Below are 15,833 nucleotides of genomic sequence, written 5' to 3'. Positions count from 1 at the left end.
TCATGTGCCAGTTCCTTTAATGTCCTTTAGATGGAGATTATCCAGGCCCCCCGATTTAGTCCCATTAAGCAGTTCAAGTTTGGCTTCTACCTCAGATGTGGTAATTTCTACCTCCATCTCTTTCCTAAACAGCACATACCCATCAATACCTGTACTCCAGTCATGACTACTATTCCACCATGTTTCTGTTATCCCCGTAATATCTAGTTTTACTTCCTGCACCAGTACCTCTTATTCCACCATTTTGTTACCTACGTTCCTCGCATTGGTGTACAAACATCTTAATTTTTGCTGTTTGGCTTCGCTCACATTCCTTACACAATTCACCACAGTCATTCTACCACCAGTATCACCTATTAGACTGGTATCTACACCACCCTTCCTCTTCATGTCTATTCGCCTACCCTCTACTATATTCTTTCCTATTTCATTTTCCTCCCTCTTCATGTTGAAATCACACATGCAGATCACCCAGGCATCTCCCAATCATCTCCCCCAAATTCCTAGTTTAAAGCTCTCTTAATCAGTTGTGCCATCCTCCATCTTAGAACTCTTTTCACTCTGTTCAAGTGAAGTCCATCCCAAGAGAACAGTCCTCTGTCCAAGAATCCCTCCCACTGGCCATACATCCCAAAGCCCTCCTTATAGCACCACTGCCTGACCCATTTGTTGATCATCAGAATCTTGTCAAGTCTTTGTCCTCCTCCTCTAGGGACAGGCAGAATCCCACTGAAGATCACCTGAGCCTCGATTTCCTTAAGAGTCTTCCCCAGCCGGCATAGTCTCCCTTCATTCGTTCCAGTGAGAATCTAGCTGTATCATTTGTTCCCACATGAAGGGCAGTCAATGGATTCTTTCCCGCTCCTGCTAGGATCCTCTGCAGCCTCAGGTCCATATCTCATATCCTAACGCCGGGCAGATAGCACACTCTTCTGTTCTCTGGATCAACTCTGGTTACAGGCCTGTCTGTTCTTCTCAGGAGGCAGTCTCCACTCACGTAGACCTGCCTTTACCTGGTGATGGTGCATCTAACCTGTTCTTTTTGGATGCAAGTCCTCTAGTTTTCTATTCTCCCTTTCAATCTGCAACCAATCCTAGATCCACCTGGGGCTCTTATTTGGTGTTATCTCTATTGGCTCATCCACTCTTTGTATAGGATTAGCTGCTCTTCTCTTCTTCCTTGCCCTCCCACCTTCAGTTACCGCTTGCTGCTCCCCTTCTTCATTTTTCAACTCTGCAAACATGTTCCTGAGCTCTATTTCTCCTTCACTATCCCATCTTTTCCTCTGCTGGGTTCTCATAGCCACATGCTTCTGCTGGCCACTTTCCTCACCAAGCAGTCTCCCCTCAGAGTCCTTTTCTCCTGCTCCCATCTGCAAGTCTGGGCTTTTCCCTTCAGCCTCCTCATGCCTTTGCTCCATCATCTGCTCGAACCTCCTTCTAAACTCAGCCGGAGTTTCCATCTGCATCTCCAAGCCCCCAATCTTCTCTTCCATCAGTTCGATCAGGCTGCACATCATACAAACATAGCTTTTTTTCAGTACCCCTCCAGGATCATGTACATCCCGCAGCTCCCACATCCAGTCATCTTCATTGTCTCTTCCACTGGTTGGGTCACTACCACTGCTGTCTCTGTATCTGGCATAGCTTCCTTACCTATGTCCTATCAGTGAAAGAAAGAGAGAGAAAGACACACACCACCCAAAACAAACCCTCTACAACCACTGCAACAATACAAGAACCCTACACGCTCCCTTCCCAAACTCCCGTTTAAAGCTTTGTTTGCTGACTCCTTTGCCACTGCCTGATTGGGTGGCTCCCTTTATAGGCCCCCTAATTAGGGAAGCACTGCCCCCCAATCAGGCTCAGCTGCTCTCAGAATTGTCCTGGAGTCTCCAGGAATTAAAGATTGCCATGTGATAAAACCTCCAGGAATATGTCCAGCCAAAATCGGCAACCCTAGCAGCAATCTACCTATACATTTAAAAAATGCAGGAATGGGGTCTTAATTTGTAGTGATGTGTGCTGAAATGTCACATGCTGTGGGTCTGTGTGGGGCTGAATTTGTCTGACAAAAAGAAGCAGCCATTTTCCAGAGCTACTCGATTGTAAAATAGGTTATTTCCTTGTATAAAAAGTGTACATATGCCACAATGTTTGTGCACATATTTGTGCTCTAGAAGTGTTTGTAGAACAAAAGCCTGGCTCCATTATTTACATTATTTTTTTTTCATATTCTTTACCAGTCTGTGCAAGCAAATGCAGCCACTTGCCTGCTGCTAGAAATGGGAGCTGTAAATTAACTTTCACTGCCTTCAAAATAAAATATTCAAAGTGTTTGCAGATAAGACCAGTACATGTACACGGTTATTAGCAATTCCATAACATGTACTATAATACAAAGCAAACATTTTTGATACATGCAATTTTTTTTAACATCTGACTTGAGAGAAAATATATATAGTCTAGGTTTGTTCTGTCTCTTTCCATTGTTCACTCCTTTTCCTTTCCCTCTTTTAGATCTAGATTTTTTTTTCACGTTCTCATTGGTTGCAGTTGTTTGGTGATTGTTGTTGCATGGTTGTGTTTCTCTCTCTAACACTGAATTCGGTTTATGTAATTATTGGTCTCCCTCACTATCCCCTGCTCCCAGACACCCTTCTCCCAATTCTCATCCCCGTGGCCTCATGATGTGTTTTTTCTCTTCACTACAGGAGCCTAGGTGTTCTATGTAAGGTTCCTCTTCAGTCGCCACTGAACCCCAGCTAATCATGCCTTTCCTGCTCCAGAACACAGGGGGCCTCCTGTGTTCTCTTCTGCTCCACAGCATAGTCCAATCCCACTACAGGAAGGAGTTTCTCTTCAGCCCCATAGGGGTTTTTGTGGGTTTGAAACCCCCATGCATACCCAAATTTCATCAGCAGGTGGGGCTATAGGGCTGCAAGGGGAGACTGTCAGAGCCTCAGGTTTCCAGTGGCTCTTTTACAGTTAAAGTGCGGTTCCCCGCCTCTCCCCTCCCCCACCTGCCAGACTGGGGAGCGGGGAGCTCAGGGCTTCTGGCCCTGTGGCAGGGTAATGAGGCTAGAGGCTTCTGCCTAGTGGAGAAGGGGCTCTCAGGGCTTCAGCTCCTCTGTGCATGCCTGTTGTGGTTTGGGGGTCCAGCCAGTGCCTGCTGAAGCCCCAGCAGGCACACTCTATGGGGCTGAAGCCCTGAGTCCAGGCAGGTGCATCCCCTGGGAGCCTCAACATCTCCCCTCCCCACAGGGCAGAAGCTCCTAGCCCCACCACCCTGTTGCAGGGCTGAAGCCTGAAGCTCTGGCAGGAGTACCCCAGCTCTCCAACGTCTGATGATTGTTGTATGTGGCTCAGAGGGTCAGTAAATTTGGCCACCACTGCAGTAGCTACTGGGGGTGAGTGTATAGTGACCAGGAGGGTCAACACTAGTGAGAAACTTCTGAGACATTTCCCTACACAGAGAAGGCAGTTGAGCAGAGTTGTAGCAACAAATAAACGTGTTGCTACTGGTTGAAGGTGACCTGCAAAGTAAAATAAAATCAGGGTTGTGTTCCTTTATACAATATTAAAAAGAGAGGAGGGGCAGTGGTTGGAAGGCTTTTTTGTTCCCCACCCCCCACCCCCTCCGAGAAAGGGAAAGAGGAGAGAGATGCTTTAAAATGCATGCACTAGAAATTCAGGTCTTGATGGCCTTGACACACTATACTGACTGGAGAAGTAGTTAAATGTTTGGCATTGCAAGAGACTAAAACCTGAGCAATTGAGATCAGTGGGGTTTGGGCAGCCTGTTTATAACTTATCGGAGCTGGAAGGGGGGTTAACACCTATTTAATTCCAATGCCTAATGAGCACTTCTATGAAAAGACACCTATGATAAAGTCCCAAAACTTCTGCCCACTCATTTCAGGCATGGAGTGGTTGCCAGAAATGCCCTTAAGTTTGCCAAAGTGTTTGTTTTGTTTTGTTTGTTTTTCAGTAATTCCAAAAAAGGGCAGTTTTGACATTCCTGGTATCGAAGGGTTAAAAAAAATAACAAGGAGGAAGAAATTAAAATGAAAAACAACTTTGTTCTGAAAAATCCTTTCATGTTGCCTTGAGACAGAGGACTGTGTATGCATAACTTGAATCAGCTTAACTTAAAATTCCTGCAGCTTTTGTGTGTGGACTCTTACCAGGTTAGAACTTACCAGGTATCAACTTAGCAGGCAGCTGTAAATTTACTGAGACAAACTAAATCAATATCGGAATGTCCACCCACAAAATGGGATCTCTTTACCTACACTGGTATAATATAACTTCAGCTAAACCAGTACAACTTTGAGCATCTCCCTGGCCTTATTATGTGTTTGTATAATGCTTGGTTCAATGGGGACTTCGGGTAACACACACAAAAATAATAAATCTGTCAAGTAGAAAAAAGGCAGAAATCCAGGGTTTTAAACATTCTTTGCAGGTCACCTCTAAGATAAAGCATCCCTGCTCAACCTTCTATTCCCTTAACACATAAATTATACCATTTATGCTGATTTATATAATGTATGTTGCCTCTGAATTTGGCACTGAGAGCCAAGTGCATCCAGGAAGACTGAGAGTGAATGAGTGGGAGGAGATAATTGGAAGAGGAAATAGAAAGAGAATGCGATAAGAAAGAGAAAAGAACAGGGGCAGGGGAATAGAATTTAAAATGGAGTGGAGACAAGTGAAAGTAAGAAAGATGAGAAAAATAGACTAGGAAGACAACAGGAAGGTAAAAAACATTTTTAATTTCATATGGCTACAGGTTAGCCTCTGATTTAGGGGCAGCTCAAAGATAAGATTTGTCATTGGCGGGAGGAAGGGAAGAGTCAATAAAATGTTTTTAATCTGTAGGACCAATGCAATTTAAATCAGCATTGGCTGACATAGGCCCGCATGGGCACAGGAAGTGATAAATGACCTATGGAGTGCTAGATCTGGTGCACACTCTATTGCTGACCTCCTCTTGCTCAAATGCTAGTTCTAAACGCAAGAAAAATTATATACTTTTTAGTAGCTGAAAGTGAAAAGTTACTTACAAGCATGAAAAATTTTACTAACTGCACAGCTATACTTCTGTGTAATATTCTTTTTTTAAAAGGCAGTTGAATAACTAAAGAATAACTTTAATCTTATTCAAGCCATCATGAGGATCAATATTGCTAAATGTAATTTTAGAAGAAATTGTCATGGAAACTTTTATCCTTCAAGCAAAGACTGACAAAACAAAACAAACCAACACTTTGATTTAACATGTTAGCTGAAGGAAGGCTCTTCATGTTATCCCTTATAAAAGATATCAGTGGACAGAAGTGAAATTTGTGGTTTCATATTCAAATTCCTAGTCCATGTCCTCTAAACTGGTGATAGACCCGGTGGAATTTTTGCTGTAAATTTCCGGCTGATGTCACCAGCTGGAAACCATTCTAGGTATAACTCAGTTCCTAATGCATGGATGTCTACACTGCAATTAAACCTTGTTTCTTAATTCTTGTTAATTCAACCAATTTCTGACAATTTGTTTTCTTGCTGACTGGTATCCCCTGAACCAGCCTGGAAAAGGTTTAATTGATAGTCTAGTCAGCCAGAAATTAAAGCTATGCTTTTGACACTGTAATGAAAGCACTTTTGTCCTGGCTATGTGTTAGCATAAAAGCACTCTCAGCTCCCCACCCCCAACTACCTACCAATAACCATGTTTAAATACTGTCTTGGCCCAAGCATGTTATAGCTTTTCTTCTTCTTCTTTGCAGTTTAAACAAAAAATCCCTTGCCAGTTTAAACCAGGAAAGTGATGGATTCGCTGTCTCCTGATGTCTTCAAATCAACACTGGATGTCTTTCTGGAAGTAAGATTTAGCTAAACCCAAGTTCTGGGTTCAATGCAGGAGCAATTGGGTGAAATGTAATAGCCTGTGCTATACAGGTCAGACTAGATGATCTCATAGTCCCTTCCAGCCTTATAGTCTAAGTAAAATCATGTTTGAAATCTGGTAAAGGGCTAGGCCTACACACACCCATGCTGGTTGTTGTATTTACAGCACTCCTTAACTCCCCTTAACTACTGGTAGCAACACTCTTACACTAGAGAGGCGCTGATGGCATTTTAAGTATCATTTGGATTTGGGTTAGTTTCAAGCAGAGTGAGACACTTTCATTTCCATCTCTACAGTGCTATGTGGTTTATCTCCTGGTATTTCTGTGCATTTGGTCTGTCTAATACCCAGTAACTGGTGAATGGGAGATCAGTTAAAGGGTGAGTGACTTTTAAAATCTTTGCACCCTATTTCCTGTGTGGCTGCTTCTCAGAACTAACTGTGGCTGGGGAATGACGCCAGAGGCCGCAGCGATTTATTAGTCACCTTAACCCTGCAGCGCCTTCTTTTTGTGCCTCTCCCCTGCGGGTCCGCGGGACTGTGGCTGCGTGCATGCGGCTCGGAGCAGCAAAGCATATTGCGCGGGGTAGGCGAGGAACGGCCTCCCAGAGCGCCCGAAGGTGGTTTCCCTGCCGCTCTGCGAGCAGCGCTGACCAGAGGGGGCGCAGGGGTGCCGCAGGGTGGAGGGATCGCTCCTCCCCTCTGCTGCCTGGCGTGGCCCCGGGGCTGTGTTTGGAAGGGGAGGCCCCGCGGCTGCTTGCTGCAATGCACACGGGGGGAGGTTTCCTCCCTTCCCGAGCGCGCTGGCGCAGCCTCCCCTGCTGCTCCAAAGACAAGGCGGTGTCATCCTCCCTCCCTCCCTCCGGGCGGCGGCTCCTTCAAAGCTTCAAGCCAAGCCGAGATCAAAGCGGGCAGCCTGGCAGCGCAGAGGGGCCGGGGGCTAGGAGCCCGCTAAGTGCCCTGGGCGGGGCTGAGGTCTGTGGGCTGGCCGCTGGGGTGCCCATGAGGTCACACAGGCCGAGGCTGGCGTCCTTGGGTATGCCACGTTAGCGAGCGATTAGTCGGCGCCCCAGGGGACCAGCCCGGGCTAGGGCCGGGGAGCCGCATGGCAGGGCTTTGCAGAGACGGGGGGGGGCCGCCTCGGTGCCCTGTGCTCAGCCTGGGGCGGGGCTAGCGGTATTGAACAGAGGCCAGCGGCGCAGTCACCACCCGCCAGGCAGCGCCCCCCACAGGCTCCTCTCGCCGATTGCACGTCAGCCGCTGCTCGCCGGCTCGGCTCCCTCGCCCCGCTGCCGTCTGGTCCGGTCCGGTCCGGAGAGCGGGGCCCTCCAGTAAGGAAGTTACCGGCCGCCCATGCAGATGCTGCAATGCTCCCATTTATCCACAGACAAAAGGGCCCTTGCCTTGGATTTGCATTTTGGATCCCAATCAATGCCTTTGATCTGCAGGGCTAAAAGGAAGTTGACTGTTAATATTTTTCAGCAGGGGCGGCGCCGACGTCCCGGAGAGGGCTATGGGCTATTAAATGGCCATCTGCATAAAATATTGGCATTGGTAGCCGTGAAAATGCCCGGCGCTGTATTCCTGGGCGCTCCAGAGGCACTGGAAGAACATGTCGCTTGGAAAAAAGCATTCAGGAAGGACGCGGTCCTGCCCTTGTTCAAGTACATGGCAGCAGAACTCCTGCTTACCGCAGTGGGAGCAGGATCAAGCCCCAAGAACGATGCTGCTTACAAAGCTAAGTCAACTGATGAAAAACTTGGTGTGTGGCTTCCTAAAATCACCAGTTCAACATTCCAAACAGGTTGCATTTGAACGTTACCCACGAAAAACAGCCAAACATCTCCCAAAGAATACATAAAAAATAGAACCAAGGTGACTTTTAAAAAAGAACATGGTATAAGCAAAAAGTTCAGCGGGTGGCTGTTAACTGTTGTAATATTCATCATACCGGGAAGTCATCCAAACTATAAATAGGATAAGTAAGCACACTTTCTGTAAGACGTAAATTACCATTTATTTAATATTACACCTTTGTCCCAATTGACTAGTTTGCATCCCTTTGCTCACTCAGCATTTAACACACAATCTTTTGGCTGCAACAGTTGCTTTAATAGATGTATACTACATTTATAAATGTTTACATTTGTAAACAGAATAGGCCAGATACATCAGTGGATACTACCAATCTGACTCTCAGCTATAAGTAACTTTTAATTCCATGTAATATACAATACATGGGCTATCCAACAACTTACTTTTGTAATTATTGTGTGACAATGGGCAGGCTAAAAAGAAAAAGGCTTGCATATAAAAAAAATGCAGTGGCTGGGGAATGGAAATATTTCTCTTACTCTGCCATGGATGAAATAGCTTCATGTCCTAACTTGCCCTATTTATAATGCAGAATGATGGTTAATCACTCAAAACCAGAGAGAGAGAGAGAGAGATTTAAAATGACCAGTTATGCAAGAAAAAATACAACACTTTTCTTTTTAATTTTCAGGTAAATTTAGTCCTAGTGAAAGAAGGTGTCCTACTGAGAGTCACAAAGAAAACTAATTACCCACATGACAGGTACATCCTGAACAGTAACAGTGCAAGCTTTCCCAACCCTAACCTGCAGGAGCCACCTCTGGTCCACGTGATTAATACAACTTAATAAGGGACCCAATTTCAATATTTTAATTTGTAGTTCAGTTGGCACCTCATATTCTTGTCTGTACTAGCCTCCACCTCCCCTTAACATTCATGCTCTGAGCAGATCTATGCAATACCATGGTTAAATGTTGGCACTAGAGCTGGTAGAAAAATAAGTATGTTTTGTGAAAAATGTTAGAGAGACAATGTGGGTGAGGTAATATCTTCTATTGGAGCAACTTCTCTTGTGGAGAGAGAACAAACAGTTGGTACAATACAAGATACTACCTTACCCACTTTGTCTCTATTATCCTGGGACCAACATAGCTACAACAGTGAAAAATGTTGACATTTTCTCATTTTTTTAAATTGAAAAAAAAAAGCCTGAAAACTTTCTGATTTTTCATTTTCTATACTGAAAAGGGGGAAGGAAGGGGAAAAGGGGATGGTGAGACCCAAAATGTGTGAGAGAGAGAGGGAAAAAGGAGAGGGAGCTGGAAACCAAAAATTTACACATGAGGATGGGTGGGGGTTTTTTTAATAAGAATTTTAAAATTAAAAAAAAAATCTGTGAAGATATTTGGTTTGTGAAAAAGCCGATTTTTCATTGAAAAAGATTTCAAAGACTTCTGGCCAGCTGTAGCTGGCACGCATTCTCACAATTGCTGTCACAAATTGAGAAATATATGTCTGGAGAAAACTAGTTCAGACACATGCTCAAGCTTTGCCTACAACAGAAATGTTAATCAATATCTTTAGAACGTATGTCTATGGGTGCAGTTGTTACCAATATTTGAAGCTGTAATGTAGTCTGGGTTTAAGCATTTTTAATACTATTTCAGTTAGCCTTCCATAGGAGGCAGATTCAACCTAGTTAGTTTTAAATACGGGTTGAGTGAAGATTATAGAAGATGCCAAATGACATTTACAAGTGGTAGATCCCTTCCTAAATTAGAACATAGGCCCCAGAAATTCTAAGATGTTGTTTACCCTGACGTTTTTGTGGAAAACCTCCCACTTTTTTTTCTATTTCTTTTTTTTAATGGTCACTTTCACGATAACTTACAGTGTTTGTCATTACGCACATTGTTTATCCATTTAATCATGAAAAATGCTAATTAATTCAACTATCAGTAGAGTAATTGCTATAAAAATGTTCTTGCTAAGGTCTGGTATCCACTCCTCTGAGTTGTGTTTGATGTATCTAGCCAAGCAAATTTTGTGCTCCCATCTTGGTTGTAGCACTGGTACATTTTAAAGTGAGAGATGGAGTAAATATTATCCATGCTTTAAAGATGGGGAATCCCAGGCATAGAAAGATTTGAGGGCTGGAATGCCAAGTGTGCCCAGAAGCCACAATCAAATCAGGCTTCAATGTACTAGATGATCTAAAAACATATACAAAGATCCAGTTCCTGTTCCAAGGAATTTACAGTTTAAGAAGATAAGTGACCTAGTGATGTAATCAAATAGAGAAAGCATTTTAAATTAAATATATAAGTGTATGAAAGATTAAATAGATAAAGTGTCAATTATCACCATCTAGCCAGCACTGATGGACTAAATTGACATAGGCATCTTGGTTGAGGTGGGTCTTGAGGAGTTATTTGAAGGAGAGTGTAGAGACCTTAAGGGTAGGAAGTCCTTGCATAAGGAGCAGTGTGGAAGAAAACACAGAGATTTGTGTGAAAAGCTGACAAACCAGCAGAGCAGAGGAGGACAATGTGATAAGAGTGGAAGTAGGAAGGGGCAGAACTGTGAAGGGTCTTAAAGATCAAGTTTGAACTTCATGCAGTGAGATAAGTGGAGGGATTCAAAAAGAGGGGTGATGTGACAGGAGGAGTACTGGGAAAGGAGGCTGATGTTAGCAACTGTTTTAAATGGACTGAAGGGTGTGCTATAGATTCCAGGAAGGTTGCAGTAAACAAGACACAAGGTGATGAGGATCTCAGTAAGAGCTTGGGCTATTTTGGTATATGGAAAAGGCTGGATCCTGGCAGTATCAAAGAAAAAGAAACTGAAAGATTTGGACACAGCCTAGACGTATGGGTAAGAGAGCAGGAATCATTGAAGATGAACCCTTCCCTTACAGACTTGTCACCAGTGACAGAAATGAGAGGTCAGGGGTTGTTAAACTGAAGTGAATGATAAGAAATCCAACAGGAGTGTCAGAGTAACAGGCCAAGTTTCAGGATTTAATGAAGAAGTCAGAAGTGGAAAGGGAGGTTGGAGTAAGGATGGCTATTGAAATTAAATGAGCAGAGGAGATCCCACGGAGGGATGTATAGAAAGAAAAAAGCAAGAAGACAAGGGGAATGGAGGAATGGAGGCACAGAAGTCCTGCCCAAGGAGTGTCTTAAGGAATAATCAGGGAGAGGTAAGAATAGAAGGAGAAGAGAACAGTCATGAAAGCCAAGGGAAGATAAGGTGTCAAAAAGTTCAGTGTAATCAACAATGCAAAAGCATGAGAGAAGGCAAAGCAGATGAGGATGGAATACAAAGCCTGAGATTTAGCTAGGAAACTAATTTCCTCTTCATGGTTATATAGTATGTATATGAATCTAAAATCAATCATATTATATTGCATATTCCATGTTAACATTATATGAAAACATACAAACAAAATAAATCCACAATTACATAATATATATTATCTATATTATAGAAAATTGGAATCAAGAAGAAGCTGGCCTACTTAAAAATCCAATTTATTTATTTTTTTTATTTCACAGCCTTCCCTTCCTCACATCTCTTTCTGTGTCTAGAGAAAAACAAGGTGGGTGAGTTAATATCTTGTCCTGGACCAAGTGTGGTTCCAACTATGGTCCAGTAAAAGATATTACTTCATCCACCTTGTCTGGCTAATATCCTGAAACCAACAGGCTACATCATCTCCTCCTGTATCTGTAATTTATGGTCTGACTGTTGCTGCTGCAAGAGGTAGACCATAGATATTCCAGTGAAGTCAAAATAAGTTCTGTGCATGAAGGGTGTGTTGGACTGGGTTCCAACCTGCAGCCAAATAATGCTGCCTGTTGTAGCAAGCAAGCACTATGTGTGCTGGCCTTCTCATGAACCCCAGTCCTGCAATTTGTTGTGTATGTTGGGGGGGGGGGGGGCAGGGATCCCTCATTGAAGGCAATAGGGCTCTGGGAGAGTGCAGCAGTCTGACTGCACAGAGTCAAATCCAGGATCAGGGGCTTGCCTTCGGAGCAGGAACTTTTTCTCATATATCCATAAAGCAGTATGTTCCCCTCCGCCCTGTGAAAACAATGCAAGTAAAATAATGGCTCATCATTAGCTGTGAGGTGTGATATGTGTATGTTTTTAACAAACCTAATTTCTGGACTTGTAAAATCTCAAGCTTAAATGAGACCTAATTGGCACTAACTGGCACTCGGTTGTCTGCTGAAAATAGAAATTACCAATTCACTCAGGCATAGTTTTCTTAAAATACGAGTTGACTAAAGTACATTCCTAAACACCCGACTCTTTTAGAGAAAAGATCTTTAAATGCCCGATTGTCTTTTGAAGCTTCAGTGAGTTCAGGCAATAAGAGCCATTTACATAGGGATAGGATGTAACAAGTATTGTAAATCACTTACAACAGAGTTCACTAATCTATTGGCAGACATTGTGGAGCCAACCCTAACCGAGCTTTGGAAAATGTGTGAACAGCATCTTTTGTGGAGGAGACCTGATGGCAATTAGATGATACTTATCTGGGCCTTTGATGTTTGTTTACACAAACAACATTTTCCTTAGGACTCCCTTTATAAAAGAAGCAACCCGCTAGGCGTTTGGATTCTGCTGCTCCAAAATCCATCCGCCTCCGCTCCAGTTTGTGTTGAAAGAGAAGGCCGCCAGGATGACCAAGGCCCCTTTCTCCGTGGAGTGGCTCTCCCAGAGCAGCCAGGGCACCTGTGAACCGGGTGGATTCCTCACCCAGCTCGGAAATCCAGTCTGCGCCTCCAGAACAAACCCACAACCGCACCAAAACGCAAGCCAGAGAGGGAAGAAGAGTGAAGGTATAAAGGCACTGGAAACCTCTTGTGAGAACGACTCCAGTAGTGAGAAGTGTTTGGATTCCGCCTCGTCTATAGGTGATTATAATTGTCTCTTGTACTGTGCTTTAAAGACCACCCCACTGCATGTTTGCCCTTCTGTTCTCTCTCCGGTATTTGTACCAGTGACTGGAGGGAGGCGGAGTGTGTATTATTCTTTGCTAACTGTATTGGGACACAAAGGCTGAAGCCAGGGCGAGTTTTGCCGCCGACTTAGTGGAGCTGGGATTTGACCCAAGGACTGGTCTGAGTGGCCGGGGCACAGGACAGGGAGTCAGGACTCAGTTGTCTTTCCTGTCTGCCCCTGGTTCCAGAGCTGACAGCGGGCCGGGCTTGATCTCCCTATGCCAACCTGCAAGAGGGGGAGGGAGGGAGCCCTTTGCTTGGCGAAGCGCTTGGGGAGCCCGTGCGACCCGGCGCTGGGTGGGTGCAAAGCACTAGCCGAGCCGCAGCACTCAGCGCCTGGGGTGCCGCCCTTCCATTTTAGGAAGTGGGAATTGCCCCGGGTCGCTGCGGATTTGGAGGAAAAGCCTCAGTCCGCTGCACGCAGCTCCAGCGGTGCCTAATGGCCGAGGGGGGCGAGCCGGCCCTGCAGCCCCTCTAGGCCCCCAGGCCGGGCCGCTTTGGGGTCCTCGGAGCGAGGCTGATCCGGTTCCTCTCTGTACCCCCGGCAGCACCAGCCGCAGCCAAGCGGGCGTGGAGCGCCGCGGAGTCCGGCTCCGACTGGGAGAGCGGCCGCTCGGAGTGCCACTCCCCCGAGGGGCCCGGCGGCAGGGGCAGCCGCCGCTTGCGCACCGCCTTCAGCGCGGAGCAGATCAGCACGCTGGAGAGCTCCTTCAAGCGCCACAAGTACCTGGGCTCGGCCGAGCGCCGCAAGCTGGCAGCCAAGATGCAGCTGTCCGAAGTGCAGGTGAGCGGGCCGGGCCGGGCCGGGGGGGCTGGAGGCCGGGCCGGGCCGGGGGGCTGGAGGCCGGGGAGCGGGCCGGGGGCTCCTGGCTTGACTGTGTTTCCCCTCCCACAGATCAAGACTTGGTTCCAGAACCGGCGCATGAAGCTGAAGCGGCAGCTGCAGGAGATGAGGCCGGAGCCCTTCTACAGCCCAGTCCCCTACGGAGCTCGGGCCGGGACTCTGCCCCTGCACTACGTCTGCCCGGCTCAGCAGCAGCTCCTGGCTCACCTCCCCAGGCAGGAGCCCGTCGCTGCCAGCTTCGCCTTCCCTGCCTCTGCCTTGGGCTCCACCAGCACCTGCCGGGGGGATCCAGGAGGCTTTTGGCAGGCGCCCTGCTTTGTGAGCTACAGAGACCCCAGGGCCTTCTTGCTGCCTATTTGAACCCGCCGGGATGGCCTGGGACTCAGAGAAGGATTTGCACTAACGCTGGCTGGCTGTCCGGGGTCGCCTAGGCCTGTAACTGCCTGCTGGATTTATGATGCCATCCATATTCCCTTCATACAGAGTGGCAATATTCGGTAGAGACTCCTACATGCAGCTATGGGGAGCAGAATTCATATAAAGCGGAGCCACCCAATAAAACCAAACACTTCGATCTTTCACTCTACTTCTTTGCACGAGATCCTAGGAGCCATTACTTGCACTAGCCGTGAGGGCTCTCCATTGAAGGGAGAGGGAACACAGCCTCCCTCCTTTCCCCCTCACTCCCTCCTCAATTCAGGATGTAAACTAATCTGCAAGGACCTGACCCAAACCCTTTCCTGGACCTCTGATCAGGCCCGGAATAAGCTCCTATAGGTTTGCAATCTGAGCTAGTTTTAATAGTCTGCTTGGAGAGCACCTTTTAAGGAGCACCCTCTTGTAGAGTGTGTAATAATACTACCCTGGGGAAAGGGGTTAGGAATGATCTGCAGTAACTCAATACCCTACCAAACTATACCCAGCAGCAGTCAGTGGAGTGTTCAACCTGGCAGTTTTCACACAATAGGTGAAATCCTGTGCTCATGGCAGAACTCCCATTGACTTCAATGGACTTGATTGCGGCCAGGATTTCACCTTATGTTAAATTCCAGTGCTGCTGCCTGAGCCTTTTACAGAGGCTCCTATACTTGTCCTGCTCTGGTTAAGATTGTTACTTTTATAGTGACTCCATCATGATCCAAATTCAATCACTGGGAGTGTAATCCTGGCTCCATTGAAGTCAGTGGCATAACTCCTATGGAGTGATTTCAGTGGGGCCAGGATTTCACCATAGGAGGTTTGCTCTTGACTCAAACAGGAACAAGATAGGGTCCTATATCTTCAACTATTCCCTGGGTGGCTCTGCTTCAGTTTTATTTAACCTGAAAGCACTAATATCTACTGAGGATAAGATTAATTTTCAGATTTATTCATGCATCTAAAATATAAGGTGTTGATATTTGGGGGTCAGCTTCCTGCATTTAAACATACAAACATAATTCTATGTTGTTCCGGAGATCCATCCAAAATAAGGGCCTGCAGCTCTTTTTCACTTGAAAAGCTCATAGCTCCATCATAAGGATTACGCTGGTGAGCCAAGACTGATTGTAACCTTGAGCAAGGACTTTCAGGATCAGGCCAAGCACAGCAGTGACAGAGCTGGAGGAATTGCTATGATGCTTTGCAAGATCAGAAAGGAATGGAAGACATATTTACATAAGAGGCCTGGACAGCCTGACACTGACAAAGCTACCTGTGTATAACAGACTGGCTAGTGGACATTTACCCTTTAAGATTTCTACACTAGTGCTACATTTTAAATTTACTTTTTGTGCTAGCCAGCCAGTTATTGGGGAATACCTGTTATAAGACCCAAAGTGTATAGACAAATGAGAGAGGTAATTAGTAGGCAGTTTTTTAAAAAGTTTTAAATTTTCATGCCCCACCCCAAAAAACACCACCCAGCCCTTTGAGACTTTTTTGAAAACAAGTACCATGAAAGGCTAGGCTTGGTTTGTTTATGTTTTAACAAATTAACATGAAAGAACAAATAATCCTGAGCTCAACCAAGTGTGGTTAAATGACGGTGTTAAAAATATAGGTTAAAAATATATAAAAATAATGCTGCTGGGAAGACTTCAGAAAAATAACACAAAACTCATCCCACCCAGACTAATCCAGATGTACTTTTCTATTTACTCTTATCAATTGATACAGCCTCACAACTTCTCTGTTAGGATAGACTCCATCAGTCCAGGGTCCCACCATAATGATATTTGGAGAGTCTGTAGGATCCATCAGGTGTAATGTTGCC

The 15,833-nt window shown here is 45.5% G+C and overlaps 1 protein-coding gene across 1 annotated transcript; it reads left to right on the top strand.

Moving 5' to 3' along the window:
* Positions 1 to 7,454: 7,454 nt before the first annotated feature.
* On the top strand, positions 7,455 to 14,153 carry LOC137156256 (homeobox protein vent1B-like). Its single transcript, XM_067552979.1, has 4 exons — positions 7,455 to 7,667; positions 12,311 to 12,648; positions 13,284 to 13,519; positions 13,631 to 14,153. Exons 2-4 carry the CDS (start codon positions 12,414 to 12,416, stop codon positions 13,937 to 13,939), a joined length of 780 nt encoding a protein of 259 aa, XP_067409080.1. The 5' UTR covers positions 7,455 to 7,667; positions 12,311 to 12,413; the 3' UTR covers positions 13,940 to 14,153.
* Positions 14,154 to 15,833: the final 1,680 nt, after the last annotated feature.

This window comes from Emydura macquarii, unplaced genomic scaffold, assembly GCF_026122565.2.
Source record: "Emydura macquarii macquarii isolate MOO-44397 ecotype Brisbane River unplaced genomic scaffold, CSIRO-AGI_Emac_v2 contig_1390, whole genome shotgun sequence".
NCBI lineage: Eukaryota > Metazoa > Chordata > Testudines > Chelidae > Emydura > Emydura macquarii.
The sequence above is the reverse complement of the archived record's forward strand: the minus strand, read 5'-3'. Positions and strand labels throughout refer to the sequence as shown.

What these genes read in the sequence shown, in the direction of transcription:
- LOC137156256 (XM_067552979.1), top strand. Translation starts at nt 12,414, where the DNA reads ATGACCAAGGCCCCTTTCTCCGTGGAGTGGCTCTCCCAGAGCAGCCAG. An exon ending in GGATTCCGCCTCGTCTATAG is followed by an intron (nt 12,649 to 13,283) that starts GTGATTATAATT and finishes TACCCCCGGCAG; the next exon opens with CACCAGCCGCAGCCAAGCGG. An exon ending in TGCAGCTGTCCGAAGTGCAG is followed by an intron (nt 13,520 to 13,630) that starts GTGAGCGGGCCG and finishes CCCCTCCCACAG; the next exon opens with ATCAAGACTTGGTTCCAGAA.